This window comes from Capricornis sumatraensis, chromosome 9, assembly GCF_032405125.1.
Source record: "Capricornis sumatraensis isolate serow.1 chromosome 9, serow.2, whole genome shotgun sequence".
NCBI classification, from domain to species: domain Eukaryota; kingdom Metazoa; phylum Chordata; class Mammalia; order Artiodactyla; family Bovidae; genus Capricornis; species Capricornis sumatraensis.
This window is the reverse complement of record NC_091077.1, coordinates 4,829,803-4,853,174: the sequence shown is the minus strand read 5'-3', so window position 1 is coordinate 4,853,174 and position 23,372 is coordinate 4,829,803. Positions and strand designations below refer to the sequence as shown.

General features: G+C 51.5%; 1 protein-coding gene across 1 annotated transcript in view; it reads left to right on the top strand.

Annotated features, from left to right (window-relative positions):
* The window catches only part of WNT3A (Wnt family member 3A), a 73,796-nt gene extending 51,691 nt beyond the window's left edge, over positions 1-22,105 (top strand). Inside the window, exons 3-4 of the mRNA XM_068979701.1 lie at positions 13,428-13,693; positions 21,626-22,105. Coding sequence (XP_068835802.1) covers positions 13,428-13,693; positions 21,626-22,105 — 746 coding nt within the window. The remainder of the gene's footprint in view (positions 1-13,427; positions 13,694-21,625) is intronic.
* Positions 22,106-23,372: the final 1,267 nt, after the last annotated feature.

Below are 23,372 nucleotides of genomic sequence, written 5' to 3'. Positions count from 1 at the left end.
TCTGGTCTCCAGCAGACCTCCAGGACCCTCAGGTGGGCTCTCCCCCACGTCCACCCTTCCCGAGCCCACTCTCGCCTCTTGTCTCTGCCTCACGTCCACCGTCCCCCGCGTTCCCCCCTTCACGCTCACCGCCCCATCTCTGTGTTCCTCCCTTTGCCCTTTGCTCCCTCTTCTCCCTCCTCCCCTCATCTCTCTCCCTCTTCCTGCCTCCATTTTCAGCGGGATGAAAGTCACCTCAGCTCCATTCGCCCTCATCACTCGGTCTAACGGGAAAGGGAAGACCTCTCCCCCCGTCGCTCGCCACGGGGCTGAGAAATGGCCGGATGCATTGTGGCGCAGAGCTGAATGGCCCAGGAGGAAGGAGCCTGCCAGGGGCCCCAGAGAGAGGCCAGCTCTGGGAGGCCATTGTGGAGGCCCCCGCCTGCCCACCCGGCCACACTCACAGTAATCAATCTGATTGGATTAGGGTCAGGGCGACCCTAATCGTGTCAGAGGTCACTCGGGCTTTGTGGCAGGGTCCGTGGGGCGTTTGCCCACCCCTGCTGAGGCGGCCTAGTTGAACAAAGCTTAACACTGCCAGCTGAGGAGTGAGGCCCAGCCCCATGTGGAGGTGTGTGAGTGTGTGCGTGTGTGAGCATGTGTGTGGGGGTGAGGATAAGAGGGAACGAGTGTGTTCATGTGTCCTGCTTCCAGCGCGCTCACTCTCTCTCTGTCTGTCTGTCTGTCTCTCTCTCTCGCACACACACACCACTATCTGCCTGCCTGGCCTGGGACTGGAGACTGGTTGGCCAGGTGGACCCCTGAGAAGCTGCCACCAAGGAGCGTGAGGTTGGGCGGCAGAGGCGAGCCTGGGCTTGGAAGAAGTACCCTCCATTCTCATTTGCACAGTAGCAGGACAATTTAACCTGCACTGGGCAGAAAGCATTTGAAGAATTTTGAGTGCGTGGAGGCTGGCACACGATGCAGCTTATCTGTCCCTCCTGGACACCTGGAGCACCAGCTTTCCCTGAGAGCTGGCCAACACCTACTCTTGACCTCCAATGAGGTGAAGGGAGGGGAGGCCAAAAGGCAGGGTAGGCAGGTCCCAGACGTCAGTGCTTTCGCAGACACTCTGGAGGAAGCCCCGCCGGGACCACGCCCCTCAGGAAGTGAGATAGCTGGTCCAAGGTCCAGGCCAGTGGGTTTGTGGGTGGCGCATACTTTGAGGGGCCTGTGTCGCAGCTAGGTGGGGCATTTGCACCTTAGAGAAATGGAGGGGGCCGTAAGGAGGTGACTCATCCACGGTGGGAAGCAGGACCCTTGATGTCTCTCCCACTGGTGTCCCAGCACGTCAGCATGAACAGGTGGGGCGTGGGCCCCAGTTTCACCATCGATGACCCCTAAGAAGCTGGGCCTCAGCCTGGGTCCATCACTAGTTTAGTGCCCTTGGTATAGTGTCCTTGCCAGTGGCTTTTGCAGGCACCCCCAAGCCAGGGCCTCCAAGGCTTCCCTAGTGAAGAGACTGGAGGAGCCTCTCAACCCTGCCTCTGATTCCAGACTGTGTGCCTCTAAGGGTCCCTTCGGGGTCTCAGGACCTGGAGGACACAGTGCCTGAACATCTGCACTCTGGTGGGGCATCCTCATTGGCAAAAGGGGCCTCGCTGCTGGTAGAGGTGGGCCAGTCCTCACCTGAGTCCTCATGCACTGGACCTCACCCACGGGACAGCTGAGTTGGCGGCCCTGGCTGACCCCTTCAAAGCACATCATGTCAGAATCCTGGTTGGTTACTTGAGGTATAGTCTGTGGTGTCAGTCGAAGTCTCAGCAAGTGCGTTCTGGGTGCCTGAGGTCTGCTCTGGCTCCCCAGGCCCTGCTTACCCCCTTGCAGCCCTCTGCCTATGCCCTTGGGCAGCCCTGGGCCAGGCAGCCACATCTGCCTCCCTCTACCCCCTTTTCCTTGTGGGGCTGGGCTGGAGAGAGCCAGAGGGGGATGGCACAGCCTGTCCTCCCCCAGGCAGAGCCCCTTCCCTTGGCCAGGCTCCAGGGGGTGGTCTGTCCACCTCCCTGTGTGTCCTGGCCTGATCCTCGGAGGGTCGGAGTGCAGGCACGGGGCCCGGGCAGGATGGCCGGGACGGCACCAACCACGGGGCTCAGGAGGGGTCAGAGAGAAGGGGGGCCCTCCAGAGAACCAGCATCCCTGAATCCAGGTTGCAACCCCTGACCCCCATCGGAAAGTGTTTCGGTTCACGGTGGTTGGGGGGCTCCGACCGTCTCTGCAGCCGCCCCTGTATATCATTAACTCTCCCCAGTTGGGGGTGTGTGTAAAGGGGCCAGGAGAGACCCCGGTGACACCCTGCCGGGCCCGGCTCAGAAAACAATATCCCCACGAAGACGACAAGATTAAGCACAAGAGGAAAGTGAAAATGCTGCTGGCGATTCACACGCCCTCAGGAGTGCTGTGTTAAAGCGTGTGAATAGTGAGCTCCCCTCGTGCCCCAGGCCCCTGGGCTGCGCATACCTCCCGGTTGCTATGACTGGCTTGCTATGGCCTAATCGCCGACGAGGGGGAAATTCATATAAAATATCGAGGGCCATTGTGGGCCTAACGCGGCGTGACAGTGGCTCACAAAGCCAGATTCATTAGCCCCAGCAGGTAATCAGGACGCCGGCCGTGCTGGCGGCCGGGCAGTGTCAGGGGCCGCTGCTGCAGTGGGGCGCAAGCCGCATTCCGCTCTCAGGTGGCTCCATCCTTTGTGCAGGACGGGCCAACAGGATTACCAAATGCCATTGCCCATTGCGACACCCCCTCCTAGCCACCCCGCCAGCTCTGAGACCAAGGACGGTGGGCCGTGTGGGAAGGGGGCAGACTGCAGGCTAGGGGCTCTTGCCAGTCTTTCGTCTGTCCTTTCCTCGTGTTGGAGCATTGCTGAGGGAAGAGGTAACAACCTCTGAATGCTCTGAAAGTGCTCCTGAGGCCTTCGTGGGCCAGGGAGACAGACACGGAGCATTTGCTGGCCTCTCTGCACCTGCACAGGCCCTGTAGGACTTGCTTGTCTTTGCAGGGCGTTGGTTATCCCTGGACCTGCCTCCCTGCATCCCTCCCCTCCTACGGCCTCTCACCTGCCAGGTACGCAGAGGCCCGAGTCTGGCCAGGGAGGCCTAGAGGGAGCCACGGTCACTGCCTCTGAGTGTGTGCTGGGGATGTGGCAGAGTGAGGGCGCTGAGTTCTTTCTGTGTCTTGCCAGGGATGCTGTGGAGGCAGGTGGGAACAGAGAAATGCCCCCACAGAAGCTCCCGTGGAGGCTCAGTGTCCACAGGAGCCATTTGCCCCAAGCTGGCATCTCTGCAGGCCTCTTCCACTGTGAGCACCAGCATGTGCCACAAAGAACTCCTTGCCTGCAACCCCGGGGAAGACCCAAAGGACCCCTAGCTGAGTAAGGGCAAGCCTGTGGGATGGGGGAATTTGCCTCACAGAGCTGGTGAGAGAGAAGCTTCCCTGCAGCATAGTAGAGTGGTGGGGAGAGGGTCCAGGGCTCCCCACCCTGAGCAGGCGACTGTGGTTGCAGCCGTGGTCCTGGCAGGGGGAGGGGGTCTGCACGGAGGCAAGGAAGCCTGCCTCCTACCTGCACCTCTTCGGCTGATCCACTCCAACATCAAGACAGGAGGCCTGACCCAGAAGTCAACATTGCCCATGGAAGAAATAGAACCCCAGGTCTCAAGGGACCACAGGGGCGGCACGCCCAGGTGAGAGAGGGCTGTCTCTCAGGCCAGAACTCAGCCAGGAGGCTTTGACAGGCAGGTCCTACAGCTCTAGAGCAGGAGTCACATCCCACCCTGCCCCAGGCTGAGTCCCCACCCAGCTACCAGATGACAGCAGCCAAGCCCCAGGGACCCAGGGCCTCACTTCACGTAGAAGCCAGGCCAGAAATGCATAGCCCGCTGCAGGAGCCTGGAGTCAGAGGGAGTAGGTGACACCCTCCATATTCGCCCTTTCTGTGTCCCTCCAAGGGAAGGGAGTGTCAGAGACACCCTCGCCATGGTGAACCCTCTCCCTTTAGAACCCTGTCCTGGGACCTCCTTTCCAGATGCCTCTTGGGTCTGGCCACCTTCCTGAGGAGGGCCTTAGGAATCTGAGACCATAATGGAGCTTGAGTTCAGCTCAGGAGTGTATCAGAATCCCCGAAGGATTCTTCACAGATATACATGCCCCCTCCCAGAACTGCAGCCCTGGGTCCACCGGGAGATCTGCAGTGACCACTGCTGGGGCATCTAGTTACCTGCAGAGCTTTTCAAAGGGTGCATTGTGTGGACCCCACAGACAGAATGCCCCAGGAGTTTGATTTCATTGGTCAGTGGTCAAATTTGAACCACAGTCCCCTTCCAGGAACTTCCACTGCCTGAGAGGTTACACTCATTCCTCAAAAAAGGGATCCATGGCCCCTTCAGGCCAATGGGACCATCCCAGGAGCCCTAGGGCCATACCCTCCTTCTCATCCAGGACCAGCCCCCCACAGCCTTCCCCTCCCAGGAGAGGACCGGAGGGTCTCTCCCCATGCCCTGTGGCTGCAAAGTATGGGGCCAGCCTAGCAGGGCAGGTGGGTCCTCCACTTCCTGAAAGCCACAGCTATGGGGACAGCCCGGTGGTCATGGAGCCCATTGCTAGGGGTCGCAGGAGCCTCGCTGGGCTCAGTGCCATGGCTGGGCAGCATGGGGCCTGGGCTGACTGCCCTGGGGCTCTACACCCCTCTGGGGCTGAGAGGGCCTGAGGGACCCATTACGGTGGCTCAGCAGAGAGGAGCCCCCTCTTTTTGTCTGTGCACGGCCTAGGGCAGGGAGGGCTCTGGGTGGTGCTTTCCTATCAATCCCTGATAAAAGGGCCTTCTGGGTAATCTCCCAGATGGAAAATCATCTCTGGGACAGAGGCCGCAGTCTTCTTGTCCACTCAAACCACAGTCAGCACTTAATAAGTAGTTGCTAACCACTGGGGAAATGTTAAAGACAAGGACCTTGGAATATTTTTTTGAACTTTCTTCAGCATATAGGACTTTGGAAATAAATCCTTTTTTGATGTTAAAAAAAAAAGGTCCTTTTCTGAAATAATGCTTGTCATTTCTTATGTATCTTATTCTCTCAAAAAAGTAACAAAATTTCACAGTCCTATGTCAGTCCCCAAGTAATTTTTAGTACTTTCCAAGCCTATGAAATCCAAATCTGGAAACAGGATTTATTAGAGTTTAGCACTAGAGTTCTAAAGTTCTGAGACCCAGGGAAGTAAAGTAACCACCAAAGCCCATCTCACACGTGACTCTTGACCCTGGTTCCCAAGGCTGCGCTGGTCTCAGTGATGGTGCAGCCGTGCCTGACAACTCTCGCTGCATGTCCCTCCCCCCTCCCCCCATGCCAGGACTGCAAGCTCTTACAACATAGTAACCTGCCCCAGACTTTACCTCTGCCCATGCCTCCATTCACCGTCATCCATCTATCCATCAATCCATCATTCAGCCATCATCCACCCGCTGTCCACCACCCACTCACCCATTCATTCATTCATCCACCCAGTCTCCACCATCCACCCATTCATCCATCCACCCACCCTCCATTCATTTAGCCACCCCTCCATCCCAAACCTGGCCCAGAGCTTACATTGCCAAGCCTATTGTGTGTCCTTTCCCCCCACTCTCTTTATCATAAACTGTAATCTCCCAGAGGCAGGTGACACAGCACAGCCCAAAGCAAAGAACCTGACTTGCAATAGCAGGGCCTCCCACTAAAGGAATGCAAAGATTCCTCTGGCTCAGCCTCCTCCTCCTCAGTGCAGGGCTTCCCTCCACCTAACAGTAGGTCATTCAGTGTATGCTTAATGACCACCAGAACAGGTAGCTCCTTCCACTTTCAGAAAGTCTAAGTTGTTAGAAATTCCATCAGAGCAGCAATCCACTTTCTCACAGACTTCTTACTTTTGTTCTTGAGAATGGGCACCTTGCATCTTACTTATCTTGTATATCTAGTTGTGAGCCTAGTGTATGGCTCATTATAGACTCTCGGGTCCTAGAAGGGTGGATGACTGTATTGATAGATGGATGATGGGTGGCGAATGAATGGATGGATGAATGATGGATGGATGGATGTATAGGTGGTGGAGGGATGGTAGATGAATAGACGGATGGATGGGTTGATTCTGGATGGATGGATTGTGGATAAATGAAAAAAGCGTAGCTCATCGATCCTTTGAATGAACTGAATAAATAATTGCTAATGAAACAATTATTAGCAATTAGGAACAAAAAGCCTCTTGATGAGGTGAAGGAAGAGAGAAAAAAGGCCAGCTTAAAGCTAAATATTAAAAAACTAAGATCATGGCATCCGGCCCTATCACTTAACAGCAAATAGAAGGGGAAAAGGTGGAAGTAGTGACATATTTCCTATTCTTGGGTCTAAAATCACTGAGGATGGTGGCTGCAGCCGTGAAATCAGAAGATGATCACTTCTTGGCAGGAGAGCTATAACAAACTTAGACAATGTGTTGGAAAGCAGAGACATTACTCTGCCCACAAAGGTCCATACAGTCAAGGCTATGGTCTTTCCAATGGTCACATACAGTTGTGAGAGCTGGACCATAAAGAAGGCAGAGCACCAAATAATTGGTGCCTTCAAACTGTGGTGCTAGAGAAGACTCCCAAGAGTCCCTTGAACAGCAAGGAGACCAAACCAGTCAATCTTAAGAGAAATCAAGCCTGAATACTCGTTAGATGCTGAAGCTCCAGTATTTTGGTCATCAGATGCAAATAGCTGACTCATTGGAAAAGCCCCTGATGCTGGGAAAGATTGAGGACAGAAGGAGAAGAGGGCGTCAGAGAATGAGATGGCTGGATGGCATCACCGATGCAATGGCCATGAACTTGGACAAACTTCAGGAGATGGTGAGGGACGGGGGTGGGGGTGGGGGGGTGGTGCTGACGTGCTGCAGTACATGGGGTTGCAAAGAGTTGGCACACAACTGGGCTACTGAACAACAGTGAAAAAATATCAAGCTTCTGGGGAAGATGGTTTTCTTGATGGAAGACACTGTCTTACAAAAAGACTCTTTTAGGAGATTCCCTTACTTCTTCCTTTTCCCAATCTGAGATTGCAGTGTGAGAGTCCTGAGCTGGCACAGAGCAGGCTTGAGAAACCCTAACAGCTCACGTAGGCTCTGTTCTAGCAACGCACCCCTCTTATAGGCTGCGTCCCTTCCTTCTCTCTTGACCTGCCATAGCCCATTCAAAAGAAAGCATTTTGCTGGTGACGGGGATATTTCCAGTCTCATCTCCAAGAAGCAATTCCTCTACCCACAGGCAGAATGGTTCTCTCTCCCTATCTGTGTGTGTCTGCTCTTAGTGGCTAAAATGTTGCTGTAACTGGAGTTGCTGCTGTACCCTCCCAGCCCATGACCACAGGAGAGCCCTGTGCCTCTTCCTCTCTAAGCCGAGACTACTCCAGAAGGTCATGACTTTCTTGGTTCAAACCTCTGTGGAAATTTGATTAAAAAAAAAAAAAAAAAAAAACAATCTATCCAGAAAAACACACAAGTTTTCAGGCATGCCCTGGAATTCAGCTCATGATTTGGGGAGGGTTATGTTCTGGACTTTGTTGGTCTGTTACTGTTACATATTGACAAGAAGTTTAGGTTGAAAGACTTCTGTAAGTCTACAATAAACCTCATTTTAGGGGTAGAGTAAATGAACACGTGGGCTTTCCTGGTGGCTCAGCGGTATAGAACCTGTCTGCCAAAGCAGAAGACTCAGGTTTGATCCCTGGGTCGAGAAGATCCCCTGAAGAAGGAAATGGCAACCCACTCCAGTGTGCTTGCTTGGAGAATCCCATAGACAGAGGAGCTTGGCAGGCTACAGTCCATGAGGTCACAAAGGAGTCGGACACGACTGAGCAACTAGAACAATGAACAGCAATGAACACCCTAAAGCTTACCTATGGTTTCCTGGGTTAAAAGCCCCGCAGCTATGGGATGGCATCTGGGCCTTCTAGGGGTCTGATGCACAGCATCAGAATGTGTTTTAACTTTTCCTTTGGAAATAATTGTGTAGACTTACAGAAACATTGCAGGAATCCAGATCTCTTCCCAGGCCTCCCCATTGCTGACATGACACAAATCCAGCTAGATCCATCAAAACCAAGATCCGTCACTACTAACTAAACTCTAGGCTTTACCCAGATTTCATCCAGTTCTCCACTAATGTCCCTTATCTGTCCAGGATCCCATCCCAGGTCCATGGGCTCCTCAGCCCAGCCCTTGCCCTTCATGTCCTTGAAACCAGGAGGAATTTGGTTAGGTCTTTGGGGGTGTCTGATGTTTCCTGATGATTAGATCTTTAAAATGCCTCAAATAGGGTGGAACTTCCTTGGGACATCGTCCTAGGAGGCACATGGCATCCATCCATCTGCTTTCTGTCCCGTTGCTGGTGACAGCAACCCCGATTTCTCTGGTGAGGAGGGACCTGTCATAGTTTCCCAATGCAAAGTTTCAAGTTTTCTCTTTGTGACTGATCAGCTTCTCTGGTAACTGCTTAAAGACCTGTGTCTTTAATTTTAAATGGATTTTCTTTGCCAGAAAGAACCATCTTATCTTTTTTTTTCTTTTGGCTTATGGTCTTCGTAAGACTTCTTTTCCTCATGAGCGATTTGAAGGCCAGCTCCAAGGTGTCCTTGGTCCCCAGATCTTTATTTGTGAGGAGCCCCTCTGCTCATTTGACAGAAAAGGAAACTGAGGTACCCAGAGGAAAGAGAAGTGTGCAGGCTCACTCACATAGCTAGTTGGTGACAGAGCAGGGCAGGAATGAGTTTTTTCCTCTAAGTTCAAGGGGGAACACCCCCTCCCAATCCCCGCACAACCTTCCCCTCAAGTTGTCTGGAAGCCCTGGACTGTTTGCCTGAGCTTGATAAGCAGAGATCTCCAAGCCCTGTGCAGGGCAGGGCAAAGCCCCAGGCCCGCTTTCTCTCCCCTAATCTCAGTAGCTGGAGAGGGGAGGTGAACAGGGGCTAGTTTAGGGTGCAGAGCAGAGGCAGAGACAGGAGGCAGGATCCCCCTACAGGGGCTCGCCTGGGCCCTCTGGGGACAGGCTCAGAGGGACCTGGGGGACCGTATTTAGGACTCAGAGACTCTGAGCCTTGAGAAGGGCCACCAAAGAGTGCATGGTAGGGGAGGCATCAGGCTGTATGCAGTGGGTTTCAGGAATGCCCAGGACATACTGGCTCTACCCTGCCCTGGGAGGGGTGGTTAGGAACCCCCAGACCTCCAGCTCACAGCCCCTAACCCAGAGTCACTGCGTGGGCGGGAGGGGAGACACCCGACCAGGACCCTGGAGGGGTGAGAATCAGGTTAGCCCAGCCTCCAAAGAGTTGGAGGTGAGGGACAACCTGAGTCCTTGAGAAGACAAAATAAGGGTGGGAGCTCTGCTGAGTGGAAGCTCAGGAAGGAAGGGGGTCTGTGGCCATGTCATGTGTGCCTTGAGTCAGCAGGAAGTGGCTCCAGGCCGCCCTGAAACTAATCAGGTTTATTATAAAAGGATAACAGGACGGGGGCTTCGTGTCTTCAGAGGCCTGGCTGATGTCTGGGAAAGAGGACAGTGAGGCAAGCTGTCCTGAATTTGTTCCAGGACAAGCTGAGCAGGGAGGGGCGGAGAGCCAGGTCCCCTGGGGTGGGCCTGTCCAGGTGTGCTCAGACCCTCCTGGACTCCTTGTCCCAGCCCAGGGCCTCTGCCTTCCCCTCTGACCAGTCCATTGCTCACCAATAACCATCTGTGGGGCAGGCGTGGGGCTACAGATTAGAAACAAAAGGTGAACACGACACAGCCCCCACTTTAGGGAGCTTTCAGGCAGAATGGGTGTGAGACGGTCCTCCTGAAGTCCTTGGGGAGCCCTAGGGCTCCAGGGCCAGGTGTGGACTGAGCCCAGACTGCATCCTCGGATCTCCAAAGAGCAGGGATGGGGACACAGCAGACGCACAGCAGCAGAGAAGCAGCTGGAAAGAACCCAAGGGAAGGACGAGGGCTGAGTGTGGCTGGAGGCCAGGGAGTGGTGATCAGGGCTGAGAGGGTAGCAGGTAGAGCAGAGTCAGCCTGTGTGTGAGTCAAGCAAGGACACAGTGGCAAGGACTGGAGAAGGGGCTTGGCAGGGCCAGCTGGGCTCTGACAAAGCATTCCTCCTACACTATATATCGGGGGGTGTACATACTTGTGCGAGTGTGCATATATGTGTGTGTCTGTGTGTGCATGCATATATGGGTATGAGGTGAGAGTGTCTATATGTGTGGGTGGGGTGGGGGGAAGCTGGAAGCTGGAGCTGCCTGTCCCAGTTAGGATCCTCTTCTGGTGCAAGTGGGAGATTCTAAGGTCTGGACTCACGGTTGAGAACAAGGAGAGGCGAGATGGGCCACGGCCATTTCAGGAGGCCAGAGCAGCCTTCAGACCTGGGAAGATCCCAACCAAGCTGTCAGTGGGAGGCTGATGGGGGAGAAATGGGGAGTCCTTCTGGGTTTGTGACTGGGTGCTTGCCATCCGGGAGTTTCCAGAAAGAAGCAGGTGTCCAGGCCTGCTCTGGGGAAAGCATGAGGAGTACATAGGTTGGCTGGGATCTGCAGAGGACCATCCAGAAGTGTTGGCAAATCCATAGAAAGAAGTCACCAAAAGCTCAGTGGAGCCTTGCAGTTATCAAGAGGCTGGTGCCTAGGGCGCTTTCTCAGACACATCCCACTCTGTGTGTTCCTAGTATAGGAGTAAATGTGCTTTTCTCAGTGGCAGGTGTGTGTGTGTATGTGTACAAAGCTGTGTGGCTCAGTCTGAGTGTGTGCACACTGCTGGCTGGAACCCTATCTTACCACTTCCCCGACTCTGCTGCCTGAGTTTTGGGACACATATCCTTGGCTGCAAACCTGGGAGCAGGTAAGACCATGCAGTTGGAGGAAGTGTGCGGTGCAACCCCAAACCTCTGCTTGCTCCCCAGGGTGGAGCCCCCTCTCCATCCCCCTCCCAGGAAAAAAGCCTCCTGAGCATTGATGTGGGGTGAGGAGGTAGCAGCCCCCTGGGATGACTCTCCTGTAGCCATTTCGAGCTTTGCACGGTCCAGGCCTGCGGTGGGGCCTCTGCCCAGGGAGAAAGTGGGGCACATACCCCTTGCCAGACACAGAAAGCCCTGGTTGGTCCTGTGCCTATATCTCTCCAGCTCACTCCTCAGTCCATAGCAATTTTTTTACCTGGGATTTTAAAATTCTTGCTAATCAGCAGGTAAGCTCCATGAGGTTATCTTGCTCCCTGATGTTTCTCCAGCAGGGTTTGGCAAACAGCAGGTGCTCCACACACATGTGGAATGGTGATTTGAGAAGTGAGTGAGTTCTGTCAGTTCATACAGGACCCAGGGTACTCCCAGGACCTGGTCCTCCACCTGGAGCAGATCACGGCTTGGTGCCTTGAGGAAATGTTTGCACACACTCAGGAGGCATGATGCATTGATGCATTCATTCATAGCATTTGGGGAAGCCTGGCTGAGGATCCAGCCTCTGCAAAGTCCAGGCTGTCCCCCACATGCCCTGCTTTTCCCCTTGGTCCTGCCGGCCCAGCCCCTCCCCACCTGGGGCCCTGACTTTGTGAGCCCCCATGCAGAATACCCCTGCCTCCTGATTTTCTTCTGCCGACTTCCTGCCTGTCCTTTGAGACCAGCTCCTCTAGGGTTCTGTCTGCCAGGGTGAGGCGAGGCCTCCCACACCCAGAAACCCCCTGCAGCTGGCCTCTCCAAGGCAGGCCTCTGCTGACTCCCTCACATGCCTGTCTGATCCAGTTCAGCCCCACTGGCTTTTTCTTCCTAAGCGTCAGCCACCCCCCACTGGCCTTCTAAAAACAAATGTCACATCCCCTGACTCAGTTCCTCCATATGTAGAAGGAGAAGGCAGTGTTCAGGGGCCCAGAAGCTCCAATGTCAGGTCAGAGGCAGTCTGCCAGTTCCCAAGGGGCATTCAGCTCCAGACCCACGCACGAGCGGCCAGCACAGGGTAGAGTGCACTCGGAGACGCTGACCTTCAGACGGCTCCAGAAGAGGTGGTCCTTCCGCTGGGACTCTCAGCACCTGGTGTCTGAAGTGGGAGAAGGTACATGTGTGCAGGCAGTGAAAGAGGCACAATGGGCGGCATGTGAACCAGGAGCTGCCCCCTGGGCAGGGCTGCTGGAAGCTTCCAACAAGGACATCTGGGCAGAAGGGCTCCACCATGGGTTAGGAGGACGCTAGAAGGAGTATCTGCCTTTTTGTCTCCCTTTTAATCAATCCACATAATTATTTTGAGATTCATCCCTGCTGTCTTTCCTGGCATGCTAAGTAGAATTCCACTTCTTAAATATGCCACAGGTTTTAATTGAAATATAATTGACATATAACATTATAATTAGTTTAGGTGTCCAAAATAGTGAGGGGCTTCCCTGGTGGCTCAGATGGTAAAGAATCTGCCTGTAATGCAGGAGACCCTGATTCAATCCCTGAGTCGGGAAGATCCCCTGTTACCACCCCAGTATTCTTGTCTGGAAAATCCCATAGACAGAGGAGCCTGGTGGGCTACAGTCCATGGGGCTGCAGAGAGTCAGACACGACTGAGTGACTAACACACCTACTACTACAACTACAACGTAATGATTCAGTGTTTGTGGACACTGTGACACGATCACCACAATAAGTTTAATTAACATCCATTACCCACACAGTTACAAGACTTTTTCTTATGATGAGAACTTCAAGATCTATGTTCTAAACAATTTCCAAATATACAATATTAATTCTAGTTGCCATCTGTAACCCACGACATATTTACCTTACGCCAGTATTTTTCATCCATTCACCTGTTGATAGACACTTTAGAACTCAGTTTAGGACTATTACAAATAAAGTTGCAGCGACATTTGCTTCATGGTCTTTGCATGGACACAGGTTTTCTCCAGGGTTAATACTTTAGAGGTGAATGAGCAGGTCATAGGGTAGGTATATGTTTTCAAGAAGCGGTCAAATCGACTTCCAAGCGGGAAGCACCAGTTTCCTTCCAGCCAGCAATCTACAGCGTTCTGATTTCTCTACATCCTCACCAGCACTGGTTATGATCTGACTTTCTGGTTTCAACCATCCCCGCGGTTCTCCATGACAAGTGATGCCCAGCATCTTGCCTTGGCTCCTTAACTCTCCGTATACTTTCTTTGGGGAAGCTCTCTCCCCTCCTTGGGTCCTTACTCAGGGACGCGCGCTCCTGTCCCACCGCAGCCCTGCCTCCCCTTCACTGTACCCCGATTACCGCGCTGCGAGTCTAGCACCCCACGGCCACTGTGGGTGCCCACGGCCCAGCCTGGGAAGAGGCAGCCACGCCCCCCACGGCCAGCCCCTCCCAGCCAAGCCGGGTGCTGCCAAGCAAGTCATCTCTTTTCGCAGCTACTCGGGAGTCCGCCTTCGTGCACGCCATCGCCTCTGCCGGCGTAGCCTTCGCGGTGACGCGCTCTTGCGCCGAGGGCTCCGCTGCCATCTGCGGCTGCAGCGGCCGCCATCAGGGCTCGCCCGGTGAGGGCTGGAAGTGGGGCGGCTGCAGCGAGGACATCGAGTTCGGCGGGATGGTGTCTCGGGAGTTCGCAGATGCGCGGGAGAACCGCCCAGACGCTCGCTCCGCGATGAACCGCCACAACAATGAGGCTGGGCGCCAGGTACGTTTGTGGCCCCTTCAGTCCTGGGGGTGAAGCAGAAATCCCTGAGCCCACACCCCTGCGGGGCTCCGGGAAACAGAAGCTTTCTGAGTAGGATGTGCGCCCTGGCCCCCTGAGGCGTGTGGCCCGCTGGAGGCAGGGTGGCGGGTCATGGGAGAGATGTATTTGATGGCCAGACTGGGGGTCTGCTCACCTCCTGCCCAGGAGTGTCTGAAACACAGGGCTGTCCCGTTGCTCCACGAGGTCTAGGGCATTCTCACAGGATGGCAGGTCTGCCTGTGATGTTGAGGTCACAAGGAAGGAGGGACGGGAGAAAGGCCTGCTCCTGCACATTCCCGGAGGGAGACAGCCAGGCTGCTACACCACAGTGTGGTAAGTTCTCCAATGAAGAAATGCGCGCGCGCACACACACACACACACACACACACACACACACACACGCAAGGTGATCTGGGCATAGTGGAGAGGTCAGACCCAGACTGCAGTCTCAAAAAAGACTTCTACTAACTGAGGCGGTGGGTGGAGACAAGCAGAATCCTTCGCAGACAGGGAAGCCTGGCATGCTGCAGTCCCTGGGGTCGCAAACAGTCGGACCTGATTGAGTGACTGAACTGAACTGAAGTGAGATGAGGGGAAGCCAGGAGAGCCTCTGGGTAACCCACAGTGAAAGAATGCACAAGGGTTAGTTCAGGCCGAATATGGAGAACAGAGAAAGAAAGATGTGGGGAATGGAGAGGCTGCCAGAGAGCAAGTTGTAAAAAGCTTTGTGAGCCTTTTTGGAAAGAACTTGATCAGAGGGTCAGGGGGGAGCTGCTGATAGGAAGTGATGTGTGTCGGGGCTGGAAAATGTCCAGTACAGTTGGCTCTGACCTTGGCCAGTGAAACTGGGGCATTGCAGGGGGCTGAAGAGTGAACATTTTCATTTCCAACAGCAGGGAACTTGGTGACTCACATTAATCTTCCGACTAAAGACAAGTACAAATGTAGGATGAAACTAAAAAGCACCATTCACAAGTACGGAATACTCACCTGATACAGTCGCCTGATTTATCACAGGCAAGAAGACAGTGCAGTGCAAAGGGGGAAGTGGTCTTTTCAATAAAGGATGCTCAGTTAGTTGGGTAACAATATGGTCAAAAATTAATCTTGACCCCTACTTCACACCATATTTTTAAAAATCAATTCTCCATTTCCAAATAGGAAAGAGTAAACAGAGAATGTTTAGAAGAAAATATCTTTGTGACCTTGGAGTAGGCAAAGAGTTCCTAAACAGGCCCCAAAAGCCCTCATAATGAAAGAAAAATGTGATAATGCAGAGTGTTGTAAAATGTATAAAACCGCACCACCATGAAACTGAAAAGGCAATCCACACGGGAGGAGAGATTCACAATATATATAGTCAACCTGTATATTAAAGTGATAGTATAAAAAGAACTCTACAAAGTAATAAGAAAAAGACTGACAACCCAAATGAAAGTTGGCTAAAATATGGGAAGCCACTTCACAAAAGAAAATCTAGAAATGAGCAATATGTGTGAATGTGTGAAAAGGTGCTCAATATCACTAGTCATCAAGGAAATGCTGTTGGAATACGTGCCCTGGCAGGAAAGAAGATAACAGCCGGAAGAGAGCACGATGGAGGTTTCCGAGGAGCTGGTGTTCTGAGGCTGGTCATTTGCGAAATTTGGTCATATTTCATGCTTATGACATATAAACTTTTGCATGTATACTACACTTCCAAAAAAAATTGTTACGTGTCAAATAGCTAGCCATACAGTGAGGAATTAGCAGTCCAAAGTTCAGAGGGCGACTATAGCCTCCAAGCCAGGTACTTGGGGCTGCTTTTATCCAGGGGTCATTTGCTGGTCTGTGCAAAAAGTATATATGCTGAGCTGCACTTTCACCAGCCTCACCGAGCTAAAAGGGACCATCAAAGGTTCAATGTCTGGGAAATAATTCCTCAGTTTAGGCGGGATCCTGAGGAGTAAAAGAAAACCTGAAGTAGACAAGCCCTTGTGCACATGTGCAGGCTAGCAAAATCTCAAACCTGGATTAAGGTGATCCCAGATTGCTGGTATTCCCATGCACCTGGAAAAAGAAGACAAAAATCTTTTTCGGAGAATGATAACCTTATGATAGGCTGATTTTTTTTTTTCTACAAACAATTTTTCAAACACAATGTTCAACACATGATCAAATATAACCTACTAAATGGGCTGGTGACAGAATGAGTGATAACCAGCCAAACAAAACAAAGCAAAACAAGAACAGCAACAAAAACGGAAACAAGAGTCCAATACTGAAATTATTAGACACAGATTACGAGAAAAAAAAATATGCTTACTTATGTTCACAAAGCTAAAATGCAATGTAATAGATTTGGGAAAGACTCACAAAGAAACTGTAGACCTGAAAACTGGATGGGAGCTTCCAGTTAAAAAAAATGACAAACTAAATACGAAGGATTTTTGTCTGCAGTCTCCTAGAACATCACTAAAATGACAATGAATTGATTTTAAGATACTAAACTATAGAGAACATGCAAAACAGAAGGGGACAGAGGCAATAAAACTTTGAAAGCAGAAAGCAATACCTCAGTACAGTCAAGAAAGCTGAATCTTAAGCCAATAGAAGCTCTTAAACTAGATCGGCTTTAATCTAAAGCCAGTCCTAAAAGCAATCAACCCAGGAATTTCTAGTATTCAATATCTTGAGAAGCAGAGATAGATATAGGGCTTGGAAACAGAAAGATTGGCTGAAATCTATTTTAAAAGCACTTTTAAACCTACTAGCTCTTCTGTCCAGCCTCTTGCATCCAGACAACACCCCTCCATCGCCATGGCAGAAGCTTATTCCCTAATGAGGGTAAAGCAGAAGATGTCTGGACTGCTGAGGGAGAGGCTGCCCATGTGAAAGGAGTCTGTCTATATACACATCTCTCTTCTTAATCTCCTAATGCCACAGCGAATCTTGTATGCTCTAGGCAGGAGAATGGAAGATTCTCCCCTGAAAATCAGACCAATCCAAGAGAAGAGACTTGAAGATATTGATGTGGGGTTTCCCCTAAAAGCAACGTGGCCAGATCACTCTACAGTGAGGGTCCAAGTACATGAGTCTCTCCTGTGTACAGGAGGTTCCAATAAGTTTTTGGTGCCCTGCTTTTAAATACAGCAGGTAGTTAGGGATCACTGAACATGATGCCTTCCTGCAGCCACAACGATAAAGACCAAAATAAATAAACAAAAACCAAACTTACGGGAAAGAGACATTATAAAGAGAGATGAAAACTTCAGAAAACCATCACTATCCCCAGAGAGTTAATACACTGAATCCATAAAACTGGAATAAACTGTTAACTTAAAAGGATATTCAGGGGGGAAAGGAGGCTCTTAGAAATTAAAATAGAACAGCAAAAAATCTCAGCAGAAAGGTTGGAAGACAGTTGAGACAGCCTTCCCACAAAGTAGAGGAAGAAAGACAAAGACCTGGAAAATAGGAAAAACTAGAAAATATAGATCTGTCCAAGAAAGACAATGAACATGAAGATGAGGAAGTTTGGTAAAGAAGTAATACGAGAAGTTTCCCAGAGCTGATGACCAAACAGGCCACGTAAGTGACTAGCACAAGAGAGGGGAAGACCCATGTCCAAGCTCATTGTGAGGGCTTTCTTGGTGGTGCAGTGGTTGAGTCCGCCTGCCAGTGCAAGGGACATGGGTTCAACGCCTGGTCTGGGAGGATTCCACATGCAGCACAACTAGGCCCACGTGCCACGGCTACTGAGCCTGCGAGCCACAACAAGAGAAGCCACCACAGTGAAAAAGTCCACACGCATCAATGAAGAGTAGCCCCCACTCACAGCAACGAAGACCCAGCCCAGCCAAAAATAAAAATTTAAAAAGAAAGCTTATTGTGAAATTCACAGCCTATGACACAGAGAAGCCTTCCAAACTTCCCAGAAAAAGGTTTGATTTCACGCAAAGGATCAGGAATCAAAATATCATCAGTGCTTCTGAGAACAACAGTGAAAGCTGGAATAAAACAGAGCAATACTTTCAGAATCCTGAAAGGGCGAAATATTTTAAGCCAAAGCTCTTATACCCAGCTAAATCATCTCTTCAACTTTTCAAGTAGAAAAGATTTGTTTGCAGATATGCACACTTCACAAAATTTACCAGAAGGGCTTTGAAAAAGATGTCTCCAAGAAAATGAAATCCATGGAACATCTGGTGTATTTGAAAGTCTTGAAGAGAATATTTACATGACTAGAGAGTGTATGAGACTGAATATGTAAGTACATTAAAAACAGCAACAACAAAACATTTTGTAGAAAAAAAAAAAAGCAATCACATCATGTGGCTCAACCAAGTATGACATTTAACAAGGCCCCAACACTGTCAGCTTCCCTGGTAGCTCAGCTGGTAAAGAATCTGCCTGCAATGCAGGCGACCCTGGTTTGATTCCTGGGTGGGGAAGATCCACTGGAGAAGGGATAGGCTACCCACTCCAGTATTCTTGAGGTTCCCTGGTGGCTCAGCTGGTAAAGAATCCACTTGCAATGCCAGAGACCTGTGTTCGATCCCTGGGTTGGGAAGGTCCCCTGGAGAAGGGAAAGGCTACCCACTCCAGTATTCTGGCCTGGAGAGTTCCATGGACTGTATAGTCCATGGGGTCACAAAGAATCAGACACAAGTAAGCGTCTTTCATTTTCAACACGGTCAGCACCAAGTTTTGATCTAATTGGAACTATGCAATAGTTTTTAGAGTAGGGAGGGAGTTTGGAAAAACTGTGCATCAGAGTTGTGGCATAAGGTTCCCCCATGGGACCTCCATGGTGATAGGTCCATAAGACAAGGCCAAACACTGAAAACTCAAGAAGTAACAAGTGAAAGTGTTAGCCGCTCAGTTGTGTCCAACTGTTTGCAATCCCATGGACTGTAGCCCACCAGATTCCTCTGTCCATGGGATTCTCCAGGCAAGGATACTAGAGTGGGTAGCCATTCTCTTCTCCAGGGGATCTTCCCGACCTAGGGATCAAACCTGGGTCAAGACAAGCATCTTATTAGAGGTGCAGAGGTGCCAGGTGCTGCCCCTAGCAGGTCAGGAAAGTACTGTTAATGAGAGCGTGGGAGCAGAACTCCTGTTTTTCTTAACAAGTCTTAGGAACTCTTGGACTCTTTAAAGTATATGCATGTATAACTTTAATCAAAAGCAAAACTAAAACAAAAGACTTAGAAGGCAGAGATGGGAAGTGGCAGCTCCTCTTTGGAAAAGCTTGGTCACAAAAGAGAAGAAAATGGAGATTAGACAGAACTGGACTTTGGTGAGGGAATGTAATTTACAGATGCCCCTAAAAAGTGCCAGGATGAGAAGGAAGTCTTGAAGAAACAGCAAGGAGAGGGGAACAGGGTGGAGGAAACATCTGGACACAGAGCCCACCTGAAGTCTTAGACCAGCACTGTTCAATATAGAAGTGTAATGAAAACCACACAGTATGTATCAATTTCTAGTTCAGTTCAGTTCAGTTCAGTCTCTCAGTCGTGTCCGACTCTTTGCAACCCCATGAATCGCAGCACGCCAGGCCTCCCTGTCCATCACCATCTCCCGGATTTCACTCAGACTCATGTCCATCGAGTCCGTGATGCCATCCAGCCATCTCATCCTGGGTTGTCCCCTTCTCCTCCTGCCCCCAATCCCTCCCAGCATCAGAGTCTTTTCCAATAAGTCAACTCTTCGCATGAGGTGGCCAAAGTACTGGAGCTTCAGCTTTAGCATCATTCCTTCCAAAGAAATCCCAGGGTTGATCTCCTTCAGAATGGACTGGTTGGATCTCCTTGCAGTCCAAGGGACTCTCAAGACTCTTCTCCAACACCACTGTTCAAAAGCATCAATTCTTCAGCACTCAGCCTTGTTAACAGTCCAACTCTCACATCCAAACATGACTACTGGAAAAACCATAGCCTTGACTAGACGGACCTTAGTCGGCAAAGTAATGTCTCTGCTTTTGAATATACTGTCTAGGTTGGTCGTACTTTTCTTCCAAGGAGTAAGCATCTTTTAATTTCATGGCTGCAGTCACCATCTGCAGTGATTTTAGAGCCCAGAAATATAAAGTCTGACACTGTTTCCACTGTTTCCCCATCTATTTCCCATGAAGTGATGGGACCGGATGCCATGATCTTCGTTTTCTGAGTGTTGAGCTTTAAGCCAACTTTTTCACTCTCCTCTTTCACTTTCATCAAGAGGCTTTTTAGTTCTTCTTCACTTTCTGCCATAAGGGTGGTGTCATCTGCATATCTGAGGTTATTGATATTTCTTCTGGCAATCTTGATTCCAGCTTGTGTTTCTTCCAGTCCAGTGTTTCTCATGATGTACTCTGCATAGAAGTTAAATAAGCAGGGTGACAGTATACAGCCTTGACATACTCCTTTTCCTATTTGGAACAAGTCTGTTGTTCCATGTCCAGTTCTAACTGTTGCTTCCTGACCTGCATACAGATTTCTCAAGAGGCAGGTTAGGTGGTCTGGTATTCCCATCTCTCTCAGAATTTTCCACAGTTTATTGTGATCCATACAGTCAAAGGCTTTGGCTTAGTCAAGAAAGCAGAAATAGATGTTTTTCTGGAACTCTCTTGCTTTTTCCATGATCCAGTGGATGTTGGCAGTTTGATCTCTGGTTCCTCTGCCTTTTCTAAAACCAGCTTGAACATCAGGGAGTTCACGGTTCACGTATTGCTGAAGCCTGGCTTGCAGAATTTTGAGCATTACCTTACTAGCATGTGAGATGAGTGCCATTGTGTGGTAGTTTGAGCATTCTTTGGCATTGCCTTTCTTTGGGATTGGAATGAAAACTGACCTTTTCCAGTCCTGTGGCCACTGCTGAGTTTTCCAAATTTGCTGGCATATTGAATGCAGCACTTTCACAGCATCATCTTTCAGGATTTGAAACACCTCAACTGGAATTCCATCACCTCCACTAGCTTTGTTCGTAGTGATGCTTTCTAAGGCCCACTTGACTTCACATTCCAAGATGTCTGGCTCTAGATTAGTGATCACATCATCATGATTATCTGGGTCATGAAGATCAATTTCTAGTAGCCACATTTTAAAAGGAAACAGGTGAAATTTGTTTTAAATAATAAATTTTATTGAGCCCAATATAAACAACATGTTACCATGATGGTAATGCAATCAATATTAAAATTTTGAATAAGGTATTTTACATCCTTTTATGAAATATGGGGATTTCGTGTGACCCAGCATGTAGTGTGCCCTCAACAGCACTTCTCAGTTTGGACCACCAGCCAGCCGCATCTCACGACCTCACAGGTGGCTATTTCTGATTACATCACAGGACCTTTCACCCCCAGCCCCACTTCTTCCCCCAAAGAGAGAAGGGAAGAGATCCTGCTGCTGGGGTGCCCACAGGAGAAACATAATATAATTCTCAGCACTCCCCTACGATGCAATAAACCCAGTTTCCTGGGCCCTGAAGATACTGTGCTCAAGCCATTCCCATTATTCACCATCAGGCCAGCCCCCAGGCTTGCCACCCAGCCCACGCGCATCTCCTCTAGACCAAAGTCTTGGATTTCCCCAGTTAGAAGGAACCCTTTCCCTTTCCCACCCCTGCACTTACATGTCACCTTACAGCCCCTTCACTGAACAGAGATGGCCTGGAAGTAGACTCAGCCCAGGAGGGGGCTTCCCAGACCCTTCCCTCCAGGATCTTGGGCCTGCCAGGGGAACCACATCAAGGATAGCATTGGGAGAGAGTGTCTGCTCCGCCTGGGAGTCCCAGAGCTTTATGGAGCAGGTTGAGGGGCTGTTTGACAGATGAGTGGAAGGAAGACTAAGGCAAGGAGCACAGCCATCCTCCGGGGAGGTGGGGAGGTTGAGGGCCTGCCCTGACCCCGCCGCTTGCCCGCTTCTGTAGGCCATCGCCAGTCACATGCACCTCAAGTGCAAGTGCCATGGGCTCTCGGGCAGCTGCGAAGTGAAGACCTGCTGGTGGTCGCAGCCTGACTTCCGCGCCATTGGTGACTTCCTCAAGGATAAGTATGACAGCGCCTCAGAGATGGTGGTGGAGAAGCACCGCGAGTCGCGCGGCTGGGTGGAGACCCTGCGGCCACGCTACACCTACTTCAAGGTGCCCACAGAGCGCGACCTGGTCTACTACGAGGCCTCGCCCAACTTCTGCGAGCCCAACCCCGAGACGGGATCTTTCGGCACGCGAGACCGCACCTGCAACGTGAGCTCGCACGGCATAGACGGCTGCGACCTGCTGTGCTGCGGCCGCGGCCACAACGCGCGCACCGAGCAGCGGAGGGAGAAGTGCCACTGCGTCTTCCACTGGTGCTGCTACGTGAGCTGCCAGGAGTGCGCGCGCGTCTACGACGTGCACACCTGCAAGTAGAGGGCGTTGCTATCGGCGCCCGCGGGTTAGAGCTCCACCTGGCGGGGGCGGGGCCCCTCCGTGGGCGGGGCTGGAGGCGGGGCTCTGAGGTAGCGCTCCCCGTGGGCGGGGCGGGGGCGGGGCTCTGAGGTAGAGCTGCCCCGTGGGCGGGGCGGGGGCGGGGCTCTGAGGTAGCGCTCCTGGAGCGGGGCGGGGTCCTTTATGGTAGGACAGGGTTGAGGCTCCTGAGTGGCATAAAGTTCTTCCCCGTCCTGGAATGAAACCCAGGACCCTTCCTGGGTCCTCTCTGGGGTTGGGGCTCCAGGGACGGGGATTTAGCCTGCCATTACTGTCCCCCGAAGACCACGTGGTTCCATCCTCCGGACCTCATCTGTGTAAAGCAGAATCTCCTGGCAGAATGAGCTGTGGAGAGCCTGTGGGGAACATCTTGTCCTCTTACCCCTCCCACTGAGGTCCGAGGTATATCCTCCAAGGATTCCTCCCTCAATGATATCTGCCAACGCTCTCAACCAGGCCCTGCAGAACCGCAAGAATGGCTGGGATTTGGGTCCAGGAGATAGAGCCTTGTGGCAGTAGGCTGAGGAAGGGCCTGGAACATGCAGCCTAACTCTGTCCCGGCTGCTCTATGCTGGGCATCGGACACCTAGGCCCTCTTCCAAGTGTTCTACTGCCACCCAGGCCCCAGCAAGGCACCGTGCAGCCTGGTCAGCTGTGCCCTCTACTTGGCTGCTGACAGAGTCCAAGCCTGGTTCTCCCGCCTCCCTGTCTTGACGTTCCCACAGGCACCCCATCTCATCCACAGGAAAGGAGCAAAGTCTCCTGTTCCAGTCTTGCTGTTGCCGCCCTCTTGGCCTCAGCACCTCTCTCCAACTCCCTTATTCACAGTCCTCTGTAAGGGAAAGGCAAGAAGGGGACCTAGACTCTCAGGCTGCCCAGGGCCTACTCAGCTCTATAACCTAGCTTGGAGGCTCACCTGGGGCTGTTCGGGAGATCTGGAGTCGGGGGATGATACAACACTGGTGCTATGGAGAGAGGACCCAAAGACCCCAGAGGAGTGGTCTCTGCCCCAGCCCCTTGTGGCCAGGACTGCCCCCCAGGTCCTGCTGCTATGTCTATGGTACACCAGACCTACCTGCCACCGGCCATTGTGGAGTCTCCAGTGGGCTACTTGACTTGGCCCTCATCACATCTGACTCATCCATCCTGTCTGGGAATGAGCAAGGCCGATGGACCCCTCAACTAATGCCCATAGGAACTGCCCACCATG